General features: G+C 45.8%; 1 protein-coding gene across 2 annotated transcripts in view; it reads left to right on the forward strand.

Moving 5' to 3' along the window:
* SMC5 (structural maintenance of chromosomes 5) overlaps window positions 1-23,176 on the forward strand; it is a 162,472-nt gene that overhangs the window by 38,055 nt on the left and 101,241 nt on the right. For both annotated transcript variants that reach the window (XM_084602401.1, XM_084602402.1), the window contains exons 11-13: window positions 7,941-8,095; window positions 10,111-10,319; window positions 16,556-16,733. In XM_084602401.1, coding sequence (XP_084458527.1) covers window positions 7,941-8,095; window positions 10,111-10,319; window positions 16,556-16,733 — 542 coding nt within the window. The remainder of the gene's footprint in view (window positions 1-7,940; window positions 8,096-10,110; window positions 10,320-16,555; window positions 16,734-23,176) is intronic.

The raw sequence follows: 23,176 nt of genomic DNA on the forward strand, positions 1-23,176 counted from the left end.
TTGCAGCCGGTCGTTCACCACCATCTTGGGCTTGGTTAGAAGACGTTTTCTTCCTGCACTATTTGCGCTATCTCAAAATGGCGTTGCTCAGGCAGAGCGGCGGCAAGCAGCAGTTTTCCGAAGGTCATTTGCGATATCTGGGATTGGCTCTAGCGCGCCGTTCCGCATTTCTCATTGGCTGGCGTGACTGGCATTTTTTTTTCTTTCTGTTTTGCATTCGTCGTCGTGGCTGCCGCTTCCTGCGCATCTGCTTTTGCGCTCATGTTTCTCGACGCACCGCTTTGTGCCGTGTTTTTTCTTGCAGTTGAGATGCCAGAAAACAGTAGATTGTAACCGTGCGTGTAACGAGCCTTTGGAAGCCACAAAAAACGGGCATGGAACAAAAACAGAACCGCCGGCCACAAGGGTGCCTTGGGGACAAGCATTAACGGTACCAGACTTGTTGTAGGGAACATCAGCCACGCTGCCCGATGACGACACCGCGGGTTCAAATTGCATCTTGGATCATGGTACACTTTGTGTTGATGCCGCCGTGTACTACCCTATTTGACGCAAATTTCGGGGTGTGATCATTACGTGGGGTAAATTTTCCTCAAAAACTTTTTGGCCACTGAAAACGCAAACAAGTTGCAGGTCAGACGTCTTAGAACAGATATCTCGATTAAAACCAAAAATAAATGTTGCGTAAGGCTTACCTTCACAATAAACACGCATATTGTAAAAGCATCACATGAACTGCAGAACGCCCATTTATTTTTCTCGTTCAGTACTCTAATCCGAGTCTGAATCCTCACCATCCTTGCTTTCGTTACTGCATGACTCATCATCGGAAACGGCAGTGTCATCACTGGGAGCATCTTCACAATCTCACAGAAAGTCATCTTCTGTTCTATCCAACGCGTTCATATGCCTGTCTTCTTGAAGCTCTTGGTCACTACCTCGTCGAGGATACTGCTCCATGCTTCTGCGGTCCACGAGCAAAGCATTTCCACGGATGGCCTTCTGATCTTTCGACTCGGCGTCAAATCATGCATATCAAATCTGCATAAAGTCTTCGAACATTGTCCTTGAACGGTTTCTTCAGCGACACGTCGAGAGGCTACAACAGCAAAGTCAGACCCCCAGGAATCACTGCAATGTCCTTGCGCAACTCCTTAAGCTTAGCACGCACGCTGTCCACAAGGTGACCCCTGAAACTTTCCAAACCCAGAAGCGAGGGAAGCAGAAGTGCTCCTGGTCTTCGTCCCCAAACAGTTTTAATCCAGTCGACCATCAGGTCTGCAGTCATTCATCCTTTCATTTGTGCACGTATATGGATGCCACGGGGAAAGTTTTCCTTCAGAATAGTCCTCCGTTTGGGGATGACGTATGGTGGCAGCTTCCGCTCGTTGGCCTTCACAACAAGCATGATTGTGCATCGCTGCTTTCATGCGCTAGACGTCTTCACGAGGACGCTCCGAGCACCCTTCTCGTTCAGTTGTATTTCGGGGCATGTCGAACGTCAATGGAGTTTGATCGGTGTTTCCAATTTGTGACATGAGGTAACCGCTTTTTTCGTGAAGCCTAGTGACGAAGTGATGGAAATCTATCACTTTGCTTTCATACGCGGATGGAAGCCGCTGGCACAACGACGTCCTCCGCCTCAGGGAAAGTCCGTTCTGTCACATAAAGCGCGTCGTCCAACCGGAGCTAGCGCGGAAATCCTTTGCGGTGATTCCCAGCTTCCTGGCAGTTGTGCGCACCTGCGTCTGTATCATTTCTAATGACATTGGCTCCGGACCGCGCGCTAGTTCCTCCAAGCAAGTGTTTTCAGGGCTCAAAATACTGTCCTTACAGCTGGGCACCCTTGCCTTGCGCTCTCAGTTAAAAAAAAAAAAAAGAAAAAAGTCTGCCCATAACTTAATGAAAATATTTTTTGCAATTTCATTATGTACATTTTCAACAGTTCTTAAAAATTGTTTGCTTTGGTGGAATAAGACACTTTTTGTTTTGTTCTGCCAAAATTTTCTGCAGTCAGTGTCACAACTTCAAATGCGATTTTTCTGAACTTCATATTTTTTGCCAACATGGCTAGCCTTACACAACTTTTAATTATGTTCTTGTGAAACAATTTTAATAAGTACTGTACCATTGAATTCAGGAAGAATTGAACTGTGGAGGTATGCTATTTTTATGTTGCTAAATTGAACATATTGCCGCGAAACCTTCAAAACCGTATTTGCTGCTTTTCAACAGCCGCCGGCATACCGGCTTATCACTCTGATTCTGGATCGCGTATCAGTTCCGTAATCTTTGTTTGTTAATGCTCGATGTCGCGAGTCACACCTTTATCAGTTTCGTTGTAGCGCAAGAAGCACCGAGATCTATCTCGAAGATTCCGCCACTCGTGTGTCTTTCCACAATGTTCCAGCCCGTGCTGGTAGTTGTTTGCGACGTTATCTAGATTGTTCTGTGCAGCCTTTAAATTGAGCGTTGACGAGTGTGACGAGCATTCTTTGTCCGACGAACGACGAGCACGTTTGTTGCTATCGCCGCTGCCGAGTTGCTTAGTTCTTTTGCGGGCGCAAGTCAGCTGAATAAAGAGTTTCTTCAGTGCAATCATCAGCCCTTCATTTTTGTCGTCGACCTTGTCACCCCTACGTGACAATATCATATTTTTGGGACAATAATACCCCTGTCACACGAGCAACTTTAATGTCATTCGTATCGAATAACATTAGCATCTAATGTCATTATTCTCCTGCTACACGAGAAAATTTCATGTCACTAAGTTCGAATGACATTCTCCATCGAATGAGTTTGGGGAACTCATTCGCTTTTGATCGCGAACCGAATACGATACGATGCGAGCCAGATACGCAGCAGAAACAAGTAACGCAACAACATATTTTATGCACAGTGCAATTTAAAAATTATATTTCTAGAGTTTTGTTTTAAAACCTGTTAATTTAGGTGTAAAATTATTCGCACTGCACGCTCTCGCGGAATGGCATTACTCTCGGTCACAGCAATGGTCCAGTCATGGCAGCGACTCGCAATCATTTCGGGCTCTATTCCTTGGTGACCGCATCTCCCCATATGTTTATCTCGGAACTATTTAAAGTTGTGACTGAGCTTCTCGTAGTTTGGACATCAATCGCATGCTCTACGTGTCTCCGTGCGTCTCCGCACTGTGGATCTGCACTCCACTGTGTTCAGCCATATTGTTTGTTTACATTTAGCGAATTTCTGGGTGACTCGATACTTGACTTGGATTTTTATGGCTAAAGTGCTACAGCACAGCCAAAAGTAATGTTTTTCGCTTGAATTATCGTACAGAAATTTTTTTATCAGCTTTAAAATGTTACACAGTGATTTCAGATGATTTTTATGTGCACTGATGTTCCTTAAATGCAGTATTTTTTTATAGCTGATCGCAATTGCCACCATTTGCGAATGACATTATATTTTACCGTGTAGTACCGAAATAAATCGAATAACATTCGACGCATCGAATGACGTTCGATTCGAATGACATTAAATCTGCTCGTGTGACAGAGGTATAATGTCAGCTAAATAAATTTTAAAGTTATGGGGCACCGGCATAATTGGACATTTTTATATGATAATGCACCCCAATGACAACATAGATAGCATAGCTGCACATGGCAGGTCTCTGGCTACAGCTGCATTTTAATCAGAGCCAAATAATATCGAGGGAAAGAGTCTTACGAACCATAAGAAATTACCTAATTAAGCATCAGTTATGTTTCCATAGTATGAGAACTAATTGAGATATAGCGAAACAAATTATATTTTTGGAAACAGCAGGAAAATATATATATATATGCCGAATTTCGTTACAATATATTTAATAATAAAAAATTGTTTTAGGACCAGTGCCTTCTTTGAATTCCTAATGGCATATGCTGTTTTGGCCTTGGATTGTCTGCGATATCTTCACTTTTAGTTGGCATACTCAGAATCCAAAGACAGTTTCAGAAATGGGAAGAATATGGGATTTCTGGTGGCAAATATCACACTTCAGGTCTCAGCGGTTTATCTTATAACATATGGTCAAATTTCAAATACAGTTTTCTCAGTTTTATATTTTTGGTCAGTCTCCTCAGCCTTACGCAGGGTTTTGATAACTTCCTTTTGGTTCACAAAAATAACATTAGTACCATTTTCTTTGGAAAGGAATGAGGTACCCGATGGCATTTCTAATTGTTTTGTTTAGAGCATGCATAAATAGCAACTTGCAATTAGCTTAACGAATTTCAGTGTCAAATACTGCAACGTTTTTCTGCTGACAGTATATCACGATGACTTGTCTTTAGAAAAAAAACGAAGAATGGTCATCGGGTATGGGAACTCTCTGGCTATCAATTGATGTAATTAAAAGCAACGAAATGGAACGAGAAAGTTCATTAATAGTGCGTCAGAAAGTATCTAATTACACTCTAGACTTAGTAGAATAACTTTTCATCTAAAACCGCCAGCTCAGTTATGATTACAATTATGATTACAAAAACACATCTGTATGCAAAGTTTCATGAGGTTCTGCCCGTAAATAAAAAAGTTAGTTTTAAGACCCTCGTCCCCCCTAAGCTTTGCAACAGGTAAAGGAATTAAAACGTACAATTCCATGAAAGCGTTTTTATTTTTTGGCAATCGAGCGAAGCAAAGAGCCACACATGCGTGAGGTAAGTAAATCGTGACTTCTCTGTTCTTTTAGCTAGCGCTGTCACCTCTGCTGACTTGCAAGTGATGTGTTACAACTTAGCAAGAGTTATCTCTGCTCGTCGCGTTGCTGTGAACCTAGATTTCATAGGTTATGTGCATTTCAAGCAGAGCTACGCTGCCGACTCAGTTTTTAAAGCATGCTCGCTGGGTGGGGCGTTTACGCTGTGAGCGCATGAAAGTATTCGCTCGACCTTCTGTCACCCAAAATTAAGCAACTGCGTTGCTTCGCTTTATACTGCTGGAACAGCACCGGTGCAAGCTTCGATCGGCGGCAGTTTCCGACTACCGCTACTAGAAATGTGCATTTCGCAGTCATGGCAGCTTTGGAATTGAGGAAATTAATGTGTTGTCTCTTCGAGATGTGTTCTGCATTTGTGGCAGCTAATAACGGACTTAATGAGCTGCAAGTCGTGTTGCATGCAATGAGCTTTTTGCATGGGTGAATGCATTTTGCAACACCGAACAAGCTGTGCTATGTCCCGGAGTATAAAAATACTGCCACAGTCTCCATGCGCATAAAAGGCTCCACAACCAAAAGTGGATGTGGAAGTTTTTAACAACTTGATAAATCTTTACGGATCACTTTCAATGTATGGCGGGCACCTGGTACTGCACGAGCAGACGCTCGCCGATGCCACTGGTATAGGAAAGGTATAGTATCTGTCACACTTGCTCTTTGGAAAGCAGAAAGAGAGAAAGAGGAGCCGTGGTGGAGGGCTACGGAGTAATTTCGACCACCTGGGGATCTTTTAACGTGCGCTGACATCGCACAGCACACGGACGCCTCTTCGTTTCGCCTCCATCGAAACGCAGCCGCCGAGGTCGGGTTCGAACCCGGGTACTCCGGCACAATAGTCGGCCGTCTTACCACTGCACCACCCTGACGGGGTTTGCCACGTGACGTTTTCAAGCCACGCGCAGAAGGAATGAGAGGGCGCGTTTTGGCGACGGCTGGTCTAGAGCAGCGCCGTGCCCTTTCCCCAAAGGTGCCCGCATCTGCGGTGATCGCTACCGTGCGCCAGCACGTGACGTTTGCAAACCATGTGCGTGAAGGAACGAGAGGGAGCCAATCTGCGGTGATCGCTACCGTGCGCCAGCACGTGACGTTTGCAAACCATGTGCGTGAAGGAACGAGAGGGAGCCAATGCAGCAGTGGTGCTCAGGAGAGGGGAAAAACGCGAGAGCGAAGCGCAAGGATGTGTCCACTCTTCTGCCGAGCTTTATCTCTCCTCTCCTCTCTCTTTCCCGGTCTTTGTTCACAGCAGCATTCACTACGCATGCGCGGACAAGCCAGCTCAGCCCATGGCAGACGCTTTCTCCATGTGTGTTGTGAATGCTCTGTGCGCGGCGGCTGATGTGCAATTCGCATCCATGATGCGTCGGGCTGCACGTGCACAGCTGCAAACGCAAAAGCGGCAGTTTTTTTTTTTGCGGGAGCCGTTCATTCTTGTCGTCGTGATGAACGTGCGGCGTTGCATATGCTGTGACGGCTGCGGGCGTTAAAAAGCTGCAATCTTGTTTTCTTTTTCTTCTGCTAGAGTTGTCCTTACTTGTCGTGCTGAACAGGCGGTGCAGCGTAAGCCATGGCGGCTCCAGACATTTAAAAGTGGCAGGCTTTTTTTTTTTTTTGTTTTTTTTTTTTTGCGAGAGTCGTTCATTCTTACCTCTACAAATCAGCGAAAGCACGCGGTCAGCTGCGATCATGACACCGACTTTTCGCATTGTTTTCTTCAAACGACACTTGCAGCTATCACGCTTCCAATGATTTTGTGGTAGTCGACTACGCCCGCCCCAAGCGCGGCGTAATAAATCGAACCAGGCTTGCGTAATCAAGCCATCACGGACACTCTGCCAAGTTCGCTCTCTGTCACCGCTGGATCAAAAGATAAACACGGCGTGATGTTATCACTGCGTAGCATCTCGGCGCGCTGCCGATAAATGAGCTGTGGATGCGATGGTCGAAACGGAGGGACGCGCCTCCGAACGCTTTTTTTTTTTCATATTTGCGGGGGCAAAAGGGTAGGGGGGGGTTCATTTTGCGATGGTTGATTACGCGGCAAATACCGTATCATTTTTAACGGTCCCAAGTGGCGTCTCAAGCCGATTTTTATATATCGAATTATTGATATATCGAACTATTCCGCGATCCCCTTCGAGCTCAATATATCCAGGTTCGACTGTATCTACACAAAATATTAAGGTTTTATGAGGCATATTTGTATTTTTCTGTAGCCTCATTGTCGAGTAAATCTTTATTTTCTAGCTTTCATTTACAGTTAAACCTGGGTGTAATGAAATAGTAAAATGTCCGCAATTTTTCGTTACATCCAGGTTTTTCTGATATGCAATTTCTGCGTGAAGACTCAAAAAGACAATGCAGAACTAAGAACTGTATCCAAGGGAAGCCATCTTTAAAGTGTTCACAGTAAATCAGTGCTATTTGAGGGTATAGAAGCAGTGAAACGTAACCCTATCACGCTGAGGGCGCTGCGCGACTGCGGCAGCAGCTTCGGCGCGGGACTCCGCAAGCACACGCTGTTTGCCCCATGTCTTTATTTATTCGTTCTGTTATTTTTTGTTGCTTTTAAGTATGAACTATTGTAGTGCCATGTTCCAAAAGTGAAAGCAGTGGAGACTGCTGCGTTTACTATGTAGTTCGCTTCTTTTTGTGCAAAAAAAAAAGGACATTCTTCAAGTATTAATGCGATTCAAGCTTTTGTTATGAGCCAGTTCTTTATTTCTGTAGCAGGAATCTGCTTGTTCTCAGTGAGCAATTTGCCTTGTGCATTAATGTGAGGAACGGGCAGGGGTTAGGCACAGGCTGGGCCTCACCCCGATCTTTGCGGGCCAAGCCGGGGGCAGTAGACCAATAATTTAACGGGCCCAGGCTGGGCTTGGGATTCAAGCTGGGGGCATGTGCCAAGCTCGTGCTTTGGTCGGCGAGCTCGTGCAGTGCTCTAGTGTCGGATAATAAGGCACACTCGCTCCACTGCCATGAGAACGCTTAACTGGGATCGTGTTTCCATTGGCACAAGTTTGAATGCAGCGCTGAAAGTGCCGAAGATTTGTTAGCTGCAAGAATTATGCTGTTCCACCTTGATCACCAGTAACCAGGCCCTTTATAGACATGAAACGTGGGGAGACAAGGGAGGGCGAGTGCTTCTGTTACGTCCATGTTTTGCTCTTGCGAGATGACTCTGCTGCGTTTCTTGTAGTGGTGGTTCAGCAGATGAAGCGGCTGCAAGACGTCTCCAACCAACGCATGGAGTTGCTCAGGCGTCGCAGCAAGGATGCCTACGAGGCGGCCATCTGGTTGAGGCAGAATGAAGGCCTCTTCAAGGGAAAGGTGTACCCGCCCATCATGACACAGGTGAGGAGGTCAAGGCCAAGAGTAGGAGGACATTGTTTGTGGCAGCGTGTCGCTCCCTGGCTTAGTGGGAAGAATGCAGAGAAAAGACACAGGCAGTTATTGTTTGTGCAGTTGGAGTAAATGCCTGAAGCTGTTGGAGCACAGTGTTCAAAGTGTCCAGGCTAAGCAAGGCCTGGCAAGTTAATGGGGCCCCATTGTATGGCATGCAGAGGGACTTACTATCGCAGCTAGTGGTGAATGCCGCTCCCATATCCGAGTCCTGCTCCTCCCCAAGCCTGCGTTTGAACTAGGAGTGTGGGAATATTTGAAATTTTGAATATGAATTGAAAATGCTTTTTATTTGATTCGTATTTGGAAAACTGATATTCGGGGTGGCCTGTTGAGCGAGTTGGTTGAACTTTATGTTAAAACAGCGCTAGAACATGGACATATAGAAAGAGACGTGCAAGAGACTGAGCGCAATGTGTGTTTGTTTCTTACTATCTGTCCGTATTCTAGCGCTGTTTTAACATGATAATCACAATTTTTCAAATATATTCTAAATTACCGAACATGCCACAAATTTTCAAATTGACTGCATTTTAACTGCACTGCATGCTTCACCGCAATGCCTGACCTCGTGAGTGATGCACGGAAGCAACTGAAAACGTGACAGGGCTGTTTTGTGAATTAGGAACCTTCTCTTTATTGAAGAGGGCTTTCTTGACAGTGCGTGCAAAGCTGAGCACTTGACGAAACTGGGAAAAGATAGTTTTCTCCTGGATTTTATCTGAAGTACAGACAACCATTGGGCAGGTTTTCATCAGATAAAATTACTGTAGTGCAAACAGTTTCCAGCAGTTTCGACGGCATCCTAAAATAAACTGAGACTATGGACCTGACAGATGAAATATGTTATGCAAATCCAAATTCACTGAGTGCGCAGTACTGCGCGACGCCTGTAAATGGCAAGGGGAGATATGTTGCCACGCACACTCAAAATAACTAAACGGCGACAGTTGAAAAGGCGTGAGTGGGGATGTGCTCCTGCGCTGCCCTCGAAGATTGAACAATATGTCGCATGAAGTATCGCCCATGTAAAAATGGCGCCATCCTTCTAAGTCCATGTGGAAATGGCGGCGCACGCTCCCCGCTTCCATTTCAAAAACCTTTCAGTTGTCAGCTAGGTGCCTGAGTGCAGCCCGGCTTTGTCAGAACAAAATCGTCGTGGCGAGTCTGGCAGCCAGCGGGCAGCTCGAAACCGCCCAGCCAGAAAAGAACGAACACGTTCTGTCAGCAGTCGAAATTTTCTGAAGTGGTGAGAGAAAAAAACGAATGGCTGGCTTGGCGCTCGGGCGACCTGCGGGCTGCCAAAAGGGGATAATCAAAGAGGCCCACTTCTGTGCAGTTTTAATTTAATTTTATTGGCGGATACCATATTAATTCTGAAAAAAAAAAAATAATAACATGAACAGTGTTTGCTATTTTTGGTTTTTCATATTTTTTACTGACCAGGTATTTGATATTTGAAAAATTTATATTTCATATTCATATTTGATTCAACATTTCAAGTATTTGAACCTTCAAAATTTTTAAAAATAGTAAGTTCTAAATAAAACAAAAAGTTGTTACTCATCCAACGCAGCTGCAGTTAACAGTAAAAGATTTTCATTACATTTCTAAATAACTAAGATGTCTTAATTAACTTTCTAATTAATCCACTTGGGGTAGTTTGTGCCAATGGGGAGTTCAGAACCATGGACAAAACGATGCCATATCAGTTTGTAAAACGAAAAAAGAAAACTCCTTTTTGTGAAGTACATAGCAAGAAAATATGACACTTTTTTTCCACACAAAACAGACACTATGCTCATCAGACACACTGGAAGCTCATTAGAAATGCTACATCCACTGATGACATATATCGTTGTCATTCCATAGTGCTGTTGTGCCGTGTCATGTATTCATTTTTGCAGCTTGAGTGGTCATTATTTCCGAGAGCCCATTTGTAGCCGACATTTGGGGCCGCTGTGCAGATTGACGTGCTGGACCCGAGTGATGCCAAGTATGTGGAGTCCCAGATTCCCAACAAGGACCTGCTGGCCTTTGTGGCAGAGCAGCCAGGCGATCTGAACATCTTCCTGAACAATGTGAGGGACAACCGCCACCTGTCCGTGAACGGGGTGGTGGTGCCACCTGAGAGCCTGGATACCTTCCAGCCACGACGGCCGCTTTCCCAGATCAGGTGGGAGGAGGCCACTTGCTAGGCTAGGCAGTACAGTAAGAAGGGATGTGGCTTTCAGCAGAAACATATTTATGTGTTGACTCACTCGTATAAAACTGTCCGGGCTATTGGAAATACGGTCGAGCCTCAATTTAAGGAAGTTCATGAGCAACAAACTTTTTCATTTCAATTCCTTGGTTTCATTGAAATGCATGTGTTTTTGCTCTCAATTTAAGGGTCAACACGGCCCTTTAAACCCGAAAATCGGCCCGAAAATCGCATCTTCAGTCTCTTCATTTTCGTGTTCCCAAGACTCTTCTGCACTGATCAGCAAATTTTGGCCTCAAGATCATATGTGTTTCATGAATTATAACCGTTAATAGCAGTAACTACGCACACGTGGACCTTCAAAGTGAGGCGTAAATTGTTCCTTTTGCAACCGCCTGCTGCCCAGGAACTACGTTCTACTGGCGCCATTTTGGTCTCGTTTGAAAGCCCGCGTTTCCGGCCTTTTATTTTTTTTGATAAGCAACCCTGAGCTCTAAGTGGAAGCGAAACAAGCAACAACAAAAATGATGCACAGTGTGTGCTTCCATTGGTTACTTGAAACATGTGACCAAAATGGTGGCGTTTGATTGGCTGGGGAAGCTCATGGTTCGCACTGGCCGCCATTTTGAAGAGGCATTACTTTTGTATCGTGCAGTTCGCCATGCCCAGCGGTGTGAATAAGTTTTGATCTAGGCATCATTTTGGTCGTTCAGGGGAGAAGGGTAGGGGCAGGAAGCGTAATGGGGCTGCTGCCGCATTGCAGGAGCATGCTATCAAGAACTCGGCTCCAAAATCGCCATATAACACCGCCATGACTGAAGACACTTCTCCCGACAGCGTATGCGATGACTGCAGCCTTCTAAACATTGATGTTGTTATTACAGAAGTGCGTGAGATGACTTCTGATAACATGAGCAGTGTTGACCTCGGCTGTGCCAAGATAACCAGCGGTGCCATCGGCGACTGAGGGGTGCGCAAGATCGCTTCCACGATCGACAGCGGCCGTGTGAGGATGGACACCCTTATTATGGGTGACAGAGAAGTGTGCGATGTGTGCGCCTGCGAAAAGGCAGCGCTTCAGTGACTTTTGTTGATACTGGCAACGACACGGAAGATTGAGCCTTTTGCAGAGGCAAGAAGTGCAGCTACGATGCCACTGTCTGCTCAGCGCTCCTCTCTTTAGTGATCGTAAACCTCGACTCACGAGCCAGTGCAGGTAGTGAGGGGCAATTGCGATTACGTCTTCGCGGCGAAGCTAACAGTCGTGTGCAACAATTGTGGAAATACCGGGCCCAATGGAGCTCGCCCCGAGTGGATGGCTCAATGACATGCAATCCATTTTAATTTAACCTCCTGGCTTCAAGGACAATGATATGAACGGAAAATGGCCAAACAGCCATAAATGATATATTTGTGGCAATGGGATTGTCCCGCCGTGGGATGCATCACAGAACATTTCAGCGCCATTTGAAGCAGAGTTTCATGCAAGCGGCTGAGGTCGCTATGAGCCAGTGCGCACAAAAAGTGACCACTCTGTACAAACAGCTATGTTTTGATCATAGAGGCAACTTAGCAGCGTGCTTTGACGGCACTTGGCCGACTCATGGTCACTCCTCACACGTAGGCGTTGGTGCAGTAACCGAGTTATTTACAGGTTACGTACTGGATTACATTGTGCTTTCAAACCTTTGTTTAGGATGCAAGGTTGGACCCAAGCCCAATTCTGAGGGCTACTCAGAGTGGCGGGCAGCACATAAGTGTCAGAAAAATAGTGGCAGTAAAGCTGGTCACATGGAGATGGAGGTTGGCCTCATACTTTTTCAAAGGCATCTCCAGCTACATGGATTGCAGTACACAACCACCTTGTGTGATGGTGACATTCGTTTGCTGCAATCAAAGAAACCAAGGTCTACGGCTCATTGATGTCCAAAAAGGAGGACTGTGTGAACCACAATTTCTTGGCAGTGCGCCAAGGTGCTAACATCATGGTGTGTCTCTTGGCGTTAGCTTCATTGGTGGGATGAGGGGTAGTGGGGGGGGGGGGCGAAATTGGCAGAGTGCCAGCGGCCTTGAGAGGAGTGCCTGCTGTGGCTTGCTCAGCTGGTCCTGTTGCGCTAGTGTTCGCTTTATCAGGTAGCGAGTGGGGTGGGCGGTGTCTGCTACCACAAAATCATTGGAACGTGTGACAGCAGCAAGCGCCTTGTGAAGCAAACGAGGCTAAAAGCTGGTGTCATGATCGCAGCTGACCACATTCTTTCTTTGATAATTGATGGCTGGAATGAATGACCCGTAAAAAAAAAAAAAAAAGTCAACTTTTCCCGCACATTCGACCCTCCCTTCAAACTCTCGTTGATTTTTCTTGAAAAAAAAAAAGGGAGAGTCCATTACGTGAGTAAATATGATAGTTCCAGTGATAACTTCTGCATTGCAAGTTTTGTATGCACACGACGGATGGCACGGCGATATGCCCCTGTTATCATAATTTTGTTTTGCTTGCAGATTCTTCCAGACTGCCGGCAAAATTGGCGCGTAAAAGAGCAGATGCAGATGCAAAATGCAGTGTGTCAGGGCTGAAGTTTTAATTCTCATCCAATTGTCAAGGCGGCTGTTTGTACATGCATGCAATGCGCGAGGACTTCAATAAATCGAAAGTGCGGCGTAAAATTACTTTGTTGAGTCTGAAAAATGAATACATGACTTTCAAGGGGGCAGAGATTGCGAAATTACAAAAATTCGTTACATCACAAATTTCGTTACATTGAGGTTCGTTATATTGAGGCACAACTGTAATTCTTTTTTTGCCAGAAAGATAAACTCATAAGTTCTGCAATAGCACTGCTTTTTAACCACTGTTTGTTTGCAAAAATTATCAAAATAAATCATTTGTCCGAGTCACCAAAATGAGCTTTTTTTTTTGGCAAGTTTCACAAGCTACATATCTCTTCTAAATCATCCTAGAATGCTCATTTACCATATTTGCTCGATTCTAACGCGCCGCTGATTGTAACGCGCAGTAATATTTAAGGCCCGGAAACCACAAAAATAACTTGGCACAGATTCTACCGCGCACACTCAATGACGCAGTCAACAAGCGTCTGAAAGTTGCCTAAACATTTAATTGAACTCAAGAACACAAATTGGAACGCACGAACACAACCACGAGATGGGAATATCATAGTCTACTCGCCGTCAAAGTCGGAAGACAGCTCTTTTTCACCGCATGTCTCCGGGACATCTAATGCACGGGACGCTGCCCGGTTCCCCTCTTTTTCTGCTAACAGGATTACTTTCCGCTTAAACGATGCCTAGTAAGGAAAGCGTCGTTGCCTTTCCGTCTTGTCACCGTGCTGTGGGTGAATGCACTAATCCAACGCAGCTTCCGGGTACACCAGCGAAACGGAAAGTTTGCGAAAAATGGCGATCGAAACGCTGGCTTCGCTCATGAATGGATCCGCTCAAAACGGCTTGCTGATACGGTGGCGATGCGGCTGGCTATCGTTCATTGAGCTGCTTCGTTTTGGTTTAGAGCTTTTTCTGCATTTTGAGTAGATTGTAACGCGCATGTATTTTTGAATGCTTATTTTCGCAAAAAAAAGGTGCGCTTTAGAATCGTGCAAATACGGTATGTTTTATTGCAGTACTCTGTGATTGTAGGTCTTCTATCGATCAAAATCTTCTCAAGATCTCATGCTTACTAACCATGCTTCCTCCAAACAAAATATCAGTCTTCCTTAACATATTTAAAGCTACCTGCTGTAGGTTAAAACAGTTTACAAATTTTGGAATAAGCACAAGAAAATGCACAAATGGTGCAAATTTGGTGAAAATCTGCCCATAAATAAGAGAAATGGTTCTAAGAGGGGTGTCCCTCAACCGTAGCACCTCTTGGTGTCATATTCAGTGACAGCGCCTGCTTTGTTGCAGTTGCATCAACATGTGGAGCTCAAGATAATTTTCAGTCAAGGTTTCGAGATCCATAATTTGGCCAGAAAATACTTTGAAAGTTGTATCTTAATGCACAATGTCAGTGGGGAGCTGCTCGGCTCTGCAAGAAACCTGGCTTGTGCGATATTTTGATGACACTTAATTGTACTACTCTCGCCGCTTGCTTTGCTTGGTGTTTCTTCTAAAGTCTCCTGTATCAGCCTAGCGAATGCATGAAGGCACAATAAAGTGGACCAAGGAAGGTTTCAGTGATGTGTAATATCATTTGCGCCCCTGGAAGACCTTGATGCAGGGAAGCTTGCGATATAACGAAGCTTTTAACTGAAAAATATGACTTTGGGATATAGTCAGAGCCGGATCATTCAAATATTGGTTTATTGAACTCACGGAATATTCCCTGGAAAATCCCATCTAAAGGTATAGGAAAGCTGTGTAGTATATCAAAATACTATTTTACCGGTCGCTCGATATATCGAACTCTGCACCGTGCACTGGAAGGTGTGCTTTCCCCAAAGACGATCGCATCACCCTCGGCAGTTTGCTGCGTGCCGTTTTCAAGCCACGCGAGGAAGGAATGAGAGAGAGCAGTTCGGCGACGACTGGTCTAGAGCAGCGCTGTGCCCTTTCCCCGAAGGCGCGCATCTGTGGTCATGGTTTGCCGTGTGCCAGCACGTGACATTTGCAAGACGTTTGCAGATGCAACTAATGCAGCCGTGGTGTTCAGGAGAGAGGAAACAACGTGATAGAGTGAAGCACTAGGGTGTGCCCATTCTTCTGGCGAGCTTTATCTCCCCTTCCTCTCTCTTTCCCAGTCTTCATTCGCAGCAGCATGCAGTACGCACTACGCCAGCTCAGCACATGGCAGACAGAATGTCAGATGCTTTCTCCAGTGTATGTTGTGAACCCTTTGCTCGCGGTGGGTGATATGCAATGAGCGTCTTGTGTCATGCTGAACATGCGGCGTAGCGTAAGCTATGGTGACTGCGGACGTTAAGAAGAAGCAGATTTGTTTTGTTTTCATACTGGGGAACAGCGTAATAAAGGCGGGACAAGGACAAAGGCATCTTGTTCGCTCTCTCGTCGAGAAACCACTGATATACAGCTTTGTCGACATCTGCGTAGACCGGCGTTGCCACTGTCTTGTTGTGCCCATGCGTGCCGTTCTGAAGTGCCGCCATGATGCTGTTCTTGGCTTTCAGAATCGTAGGAAATGAGCTGCGTGGGATACTGAATTCCTCCTTAAAACCCGACTTCTTTCTGCCTTTTGCAGCTGTGACGATGATTGCAGATTTTTCTTGCTGCATCAAAAACTTCCGCTTTTTAATAGGAGGCAACGTGTTTCCGACAGGCCAAAAAAAAAACACGACGCACGCAAGTCATGGGCGAAATCGGCATGCATAAAGCAGAGACAGCGAGATAATGTGGTCGGTGTGGCAGCGAAAAGAAAAAGGAAGGGTTTGTTGCTCTGGCAGCGGTGGCGTCAAAAAATGTCACAGGCGTGCATAGTTGTCAATAGACAGGCTAGCAAAAACCCGCTTTCACTGCACTCATTGCTGTCCTCATCATCGAACCGACAGAAGGTAAACAGCAATGGCTGCACCGGTGCTTGTTAACAGAAATGAACGGGCCTGACTTGTTGGATGAGTGTGCTGCTGCAGTTTTGCCACTTCTCTGTTCCCAACTGGCTGACGTGCCGAAAAAATGTTGCAGATCACTACCTCAAACTTTCGTTAATGCAGGACTACTTTTTAAAAACTCTTCGCTGTTGAGAGGGGGGAAATGCATTGAACTCTATGGAAGTTCGCTTGGGCCGCAAGAATTTTTTGTTGCCGCGCGAATTTCGTTCTTGAGAGCTTTCGTATCGAATTATCGATATATCAAACTAATTCGCTATCCCCTTCAAGTTTGATATATCCGGGTTCGACTGTATCGTGGTTCAACTGTGCTATTACAAGTACTCAACAAATTTTAATGGTTGTATATTTTCAGTTTTGAATTTTTGTGATATAGTTGTTGTAGGCATGTCTATAGTGCGAAGAAGACCTCATACAATGAATTTAAAGCAAAAAAATTACGAGAGCAAAGGTCTTTCCTCCAAGAAAGCATGCTCCTACCAGACAACTTACCTGCAGCTTTTTCTTTTCGTTACACAGCTGCTTTGCAGCAGGCGACGATCTGGCACACTTGGCATAAAATATGATCACTGACTGGTGTGTTGTTCAGATTGGTTAGTGCCGCTGATTATTTCTGTTTGTTGAGTGCAGCCAGTACGGCTTCCGAGCTTACGTCCGCTCCCTGTTCACCGCTCCTGAGGCTGTGATGCGCTACCTCTGCAAGCGGCACCGAGTGCACGACATCCCTGTGGGCAGTGCGGCCACCGAGAACTGCCTGGCCCAAGTGCGCAGCCTGGGGATCAACCGGTTCTTCACCAAAGACAACCTGGTGAGTGTCTTCTCAAAGTTAAGCTGTGCAGAATGCGGTCGCGTTTTGCATAGCATACATTTGAATAGATTGGAGTCCAAAGTCAGACTCCTTCCGCACTACTGATGTATCGTAGGTGCAAAGCATACAGAAAGCCAGTGTGTTAAGCCCATTACAGTCAGACCCACTTATAACAATAAAACTTTGGTTGGGCCTAGTTGGTTCATGATTTTCTACGGAACTAAAGAGCGCAAACAGAAGACAATCCACAGAGAAGAAGAGAACGCAAGGACAGGCGCTAACCTTAACTTTCACATTTTCAGTAGAACTCACATTTTTACTAGAGCGGCACAGATCCTTTAACACAACATTCCACCCAGCCTTCGTAAGCTGGCCAGCAAGACATATAAATGCACGATACTTCCTAACAGCAAGCCATTCAGGATCCACTGAATGGCAAACCGCCCGAAGCCAGTCCTGGTACAGGTGGACTTGCCTCTAAAGCTCCGAGCAAACTAGTTTGCACAGTCTCTTGACATGGGCCCATGAAGGTGTCACTGAACCAATGAAGGCACTCACATTTTGTCTAATTTTTCAAATTCTTCTGTCATCAACGCATTGCTCAGCCATGTCATCCATGCCACTTGCCGAGCACGACTTTATGGGTTCTCCCTACGCAAAGGACTCGTCGTAGCCGATGTGAGTGCCTGTTATAACCTGGCTGACATTAATTCTATCTGGTCTGTTGGATTGGAAGCTCTCATACCCTGGCGTTTCTTAATCAAATCTTTCGTCTCCTTAGACAGCTTACTGGTATCCTCTCTAACTATCCGACTGCCTACTTCTACAGTGCACTCAGTAATGATATCTCTGAAATTATTGTTTATTTCTTCTAGGGTAATGTCACCATCCTCAGTTAGAGCTGAATATCTATTCTATAGCGACAGCCTGAACTCTTGTGCCCTCCCCCTCACCGCTAATTGGTTGATTGACTTCTTTCTTACTACTCTGTTACGTTCCTTCTTCAGATTTAGACTAATTCGAGACCTCACCATTCTGTAGTCACTGCATCGCACTTTCCCGATTACCTCTACATCTTGCATAATGGCGGGGGTTGAACACAGTATGAAGTCAATTTCTTTTTTAGTTTCCCCGTTAGGACTTTTCCATGTTCATTTCCGGTTCTTCCATTTGCTGAAGAAGCTATTCATGATTCTTAAGTTATTGCGCTCTGCAAACTGAACTAGTAACTCCACCCTGCTATTTCTAGAGCCAATGCCATAGTCACCTACTGCCTGGTCTCCTGCCTGCTTTTTCCCTACATTGGCATTGAAGTCGCCCTTTAGTACAGTATACTGTGTCTTTACTTTTCACATTGCCGATTCTACATCTTCATAGAAGCTTTCAACTGCCTGGTCATCATAACTACATGTAGGTGCATAGGCCTGTACAACCTTCATTTTATAGCGCTTATTAAGCCTAATTACGATGCCAGCTACCCTCTCTTTAATACTATAGAATTTATCTATATTGCCCGCTATATACGCTCTGGCAAGGAATCCTGCTCCTAGTTCTCGCTTCTCCGGTTAACCTTGGTAACACAGTACATGCCCATCCTTCAGTACAGTATACGCCTCATTCGGCCTCCTAACCTCACTAAGCCCTATGACATCCCATTTCATACCCTCTAGTTCCTCTAACAGCACTGCTAAACTAGCTTTACTAGCTAGGGTTCTAGCGTTAAACGTCGCCATGGTCAGTTTCCAATGGCGGCCTGTCCAGCGGAGCCAGGAATTCTTAGCACCCACTGCTGCGTCGCATGTCTGACCGCCGCCGTGGTCAGTTGTTCCGCAGCCATTGGTGACTGAGGGCGGGGGTTTGATAGGACTAATCATGAGAGGTTGCGGCCAATTACTGCACCAAGGTGGCCAGCTCCTGTTCTGGTGAGGGAGTGCGTTGCCGGAGGTGTTCACCGGCATCAGGTCGCACCCCAAACCTATTTATGCGATTCCATCGACACGCGGAGTTTTTTATTTGTTTTTATCCGGTGAAAGAATTGCGCGACACCGGGATTCGAACCGCGGTCCTCTTGCATGCGAGGTGGATGTTCTACTGCTACGCCACCGCTTCAACCTTCATTCACTGTATTAAAAACATATGTAATAAAAAACGGGATGGTGTCCCAGTTCTTGTGATCCGTGGCTACAAACAATCAAAGCGTATTCGTCAACGTCCTGTTTATGGGCCCTGTCAAGCCGTTCTTTTGCGGGTGGTAGGGTGTGGAGTGGCAAAAATTCTTTGCACATTGACTCAGAAGCTCTTTGACAAAATCGACGTGAACTGACGGCCTCGGTCACTTACTATGTATAACTCGCAGTAGTTCATGGCATAAGATCACTGAGCAGAGCAGAAACAGCGAGGCTTGACTGACTGTAGCTTATGAGATAGCCACCGTTTTGCGAAATCGGGAAAGATGATCGGCGCAAAGGAGTATCCAGCGGTTGCCAAAGCGAGACTTTAGAAATGGACCCAGCAGGTTGATGCTGACTTGCTCAAAAGGCACACTGGGAAGTGGCACAGGGTGCAACAGCCCAACAGGAGCAACTGTAAGGTGTTTGTAGCGTTGACATTGTGTGTAACTGGCCACATATCTGTCAGTGGTCAATCGCATCTGTTACGTTTGACCACAGACTCACCGTTGTGCTTCCAACGCACCTTTATCCTGACTCGGTCCTTCCCGCGCAGTTCTCCCCATCTCCCCTCTTCACCACCCACCTCCATGCATCTGCGCCATCTCGTTCGCTTCCCAGCAACTGCCCACTCGGCCTCCTAGGTCCTCACCCCCACACACACACACCACTTGGCCTCCAAAATCCGCACTCCTACATGTGAACACATCCCCTTCGTCCCACTTATGCCCGCAGTGCGGTAAGTGTGCTTCAGGCTAAGAATCACACCCTGGTCGAGAGGGTGTAGAACAAAAGTGCAATTCGGAGGAAAAAAACCTGTGCTCTGTGTTAGTCAGCTTGACTTCATTGGAGTGATACGCTGGACAGTTGTCTAGAAGCAAACAAACTTTCCGGCCTTGCCGCTTCATGTCACGGTCGAATGCCACCACCCAATTGGTGAATATAGCATAGGTTATCCATGACTTTTTGTTCACAACGTACTGCACAGGTAGGCTACGGCTTCCCTTGAAACAGTGCAGCTTGACACTTCTCCCGATAACTAACAATGGATGCTTATCCAAGCCATCCATGTTCGTGTAAAGCAGCACTGTGACATGCTTTTTACTGTGTTTGCCACCGTGACAGCACAGCCCCTTGAAGTCGAGCGTCCCGGCCGGCAACATCTCGTAGAACAGCCCAGTCTCATCGGCGTTGTAGACGTTTGCCAGCGCGTAGTCGCTTAAAATGCCGGCCACATTGCTCGCCTTCCAAGCAGTATATCCGTCAATGTCTGCCCACATCGATTCGCCACACAGCACCTTTTCCAACAATTATGGCGGGCCTTGAAACTATTTAGCTAGTTAATGCTGCCTTCAAAATCGCCAATGCCGAGTAGGTAATCATAGTTCACAGCTTTCTTCTGGACGATGCTTCCATTTAGAGGAAAGTTCTTGGCTCGTTCTTCAACAAACCAAGAATACACTGCTTTGTCCAGCTCTTCATAGAGTGGCTGCATAACCTTTTTGCCCGAGGACGTGCCTGGAGCAAGTGCCTTCTTTGTTTTCTTTGTTTCCCACTATCGTGGATAGCAAACTTGCAGCAATGCCGTAGTCGTAGTGATGGCTGCTTTCTTCATTCCGCTTTCTGCTTGGGCGATGATTTGTGCTTTCTACTCGAGCGAAAAGATTTTGCACTTTTTCACTTGCGTTGACATTGTGTTCCGCGGATGAAAGCTGGTTGTCTTCGTAGACACAGGCAGTTAGTGACGCGACCACACAACAAGGCCAAACTGGTGGAACTTGTGAAAATACAATCATGTGATTACGTGCTGACTGTGGCCTTGGATTTGACTTGGACTTTTGTCAAGCCAATAAAACGTGTTTTGGTTCCTATTTTGCTCACGAAATTTCTGTTGAAGCGGAAACGTGCCACAAAAATGATTCGTTGTTCTAAAAAAATTTTGACCATTAATTCCTATGGGATACCGATGGGGAATAAATTCTTCGTTATCGAGGTATTCGTTGTGGCGGGATTCAACTGTAAAAGCATTCTTGGGAGCGGCGGAGCGTCCAAGCCGATCCGAGGTGACTAGACGTGTCGTCATCGTGCAGTATGCACAAAACAGATGAACAGAAGCTTTGGGGAACTACAAGTAGTAAACGCGGGCCCAATGAAAAATAATTCTTCCACAAGATACCATCGCGTACACAAAAACGGCTGGTACCTCGTCGGGTCTGCGGGGCGTTGTAGAGAGGCATGTGGCCCGGATCCATTTGCTGTTCCGATTTAAACACTTGAAGATGCGGAAACTCTGCAACCACAACCGAAATGTAACCTTTGAAGTTGTCGGGGTAGCACTCAGTGGTGGCTAGGCAAAGACGTGATAGACAGTCTGCGTCGGCATGGCGTTGTCCGCTCTTATACACCACCTCTAAAGTATACTTCTGGAGGCAAAGGGCCCATCGCGTGAGACGACGTTGGGATCGCGAACGTTCCCAAGCCAGCAAAAGAATGGTGGCCGGTTACAATACTGAATGGGCGGCTGGGTAAGTATGACCGAATCCACTGGATGCCGAAGACTACTGTTAGGCGTTCCTGCTCAGCGACTGCGTTGTTCCGCTTGGGCTTGCTTAACCCTATGAGGGTCAAATTTAAAAAAAAAAACTTTCCCAGATGGTCAAATTACTTTATTGCAGATTTTGAAAGTACAAAATGAGTAAAGTTGGGGGAAAAGTACTACTACAGCAAAAGGAGCGGAGACTGCTGCGTCTGCCAAAGAGATGCGGCGTTAGCACTGAAACATGAAGCGCTGTATCAACTGCGGTCACTCTTGCTATAATAAGCATTCCTTTCACTTCAGTTCGCGTTTTATCGTCCTGGAACGTGCGAGGTTGTGCCAAATTTCCAGCGACTCGGCACTAGCTAAGAGACAGTCAGCGCCGTGAGTTTGTTATATTAAGGTCAACTGCCACAAAATGTTCGTTATATGGAGTTTTCAAGTACATGCAATTCAATGGGGTTGGCATTGGGGAATTGAAAAACTTCGTAATATTGAAGAATTCGCTACATGGAGGTTCGTTACATAGAGGTTTAACTGTATCCTTTGGATGGTGTACTAGACAACGCCTATATGATGTGTTGCTCTTGAAACTTGCTTTGCTTTAGTGTGTAAAGTGTATGTAATAAAAGCTGGCCAGCTCGTGTGCTCTAAAGTTTTGCACTCAGGCTCGGACGCGCACCTTCCGTGAACAATTAGCGCAGATACCACTGCTGAACTTCGTAATCGCAAGTTGTGATCAATGGGTTGGTTACATGGCATGCAAGACATGGATATGTATCTGAAAGCTGCTTTCATTCACAGCACAATCATTTTCACAGCATAATAAAGGCGCACCAAAATTTTTGTTTGCTCCAATTTTTGTCTATTGCAATTGCTCTTATTTGCAAGAGGCATTAGTTTTGGTCTTGCAGCAGCACGTAAAAAAAATGGCATTAAATTGAACAAATGCTGTTCGGTGGAAATGACATTAAAGGGACACTAAAGACAGCCAAAGATGGTATGAAAATTTAATAAACTACATTTGGTGACACTGTCGCCGCATATCCGGCAGCAAGAAATCGAATAATTGCTGAGATATTGCGATAAGAAGTTGAGGTTTTTTCTTGTTCCCACCGGTCGAATTCAAACTGTGGCCTCCAACTACGTAGTTGGAGTTGAGTGACGCACACTATGACGTAAGCGGAGACTCCGTGATAGCTAGCGAGCCGGCGCGGCCCGCGGCGTCGCATCTCTCAAGGGCCAACTTGGCAACAGCGTACTCGCAATGACGGCCTCAGCCGAAATAAATAAAACGATGAAGAGAGTAATTTACCGAGCGATGGGCCCATAAAGGAAGGAAAAAAAACAGAGCGCTTGTAATGCACAATACTTTACATGTTTCTCAAGCTTTTGCGCTCCTTCTTGCACTGTGTATAAACAAACCGAGCCCTCGGTCATCGCAACGCTTCCTGACATGTTTACATACAAATAAGATTTAGTTACCAGCAAAATAGTGTCCTCGCTGCTGCGCTTGTCAGTTTTGAAGCTTCGTCGCACCTTTTTCCTTCAAGGTTTGTGCTACAGCTCCGTGTTCAGCGAAAATTACGTCCACGGTAGCAGAACATGACCGAAGTGCCAGTGCCACTACATTTGCCAGCGCTGTGAAATTCCACATGTTAAAATGGATCCAGTGCACACTATAGTGCGCATAGGCATCCAGAACATTAGTTGCAAGACGTGAGAGCAGGCAGCATGCG

Source organism: Amblyomma maculatum, chromosome 4 (genome assembly GCF_055883805.1).
Source record: "Amblyomma maculatum isolate TAMU_Amacu chromosome 4, ASM5588380v1, whole genome shotgun sequence".
Classification (NCBI taxonomy): Eukaryota; Metazoa; Arthropoda; class Arachnida; order Ixodida; family Ixodidae; genus Amblyomma; species Amblyomma maculatum.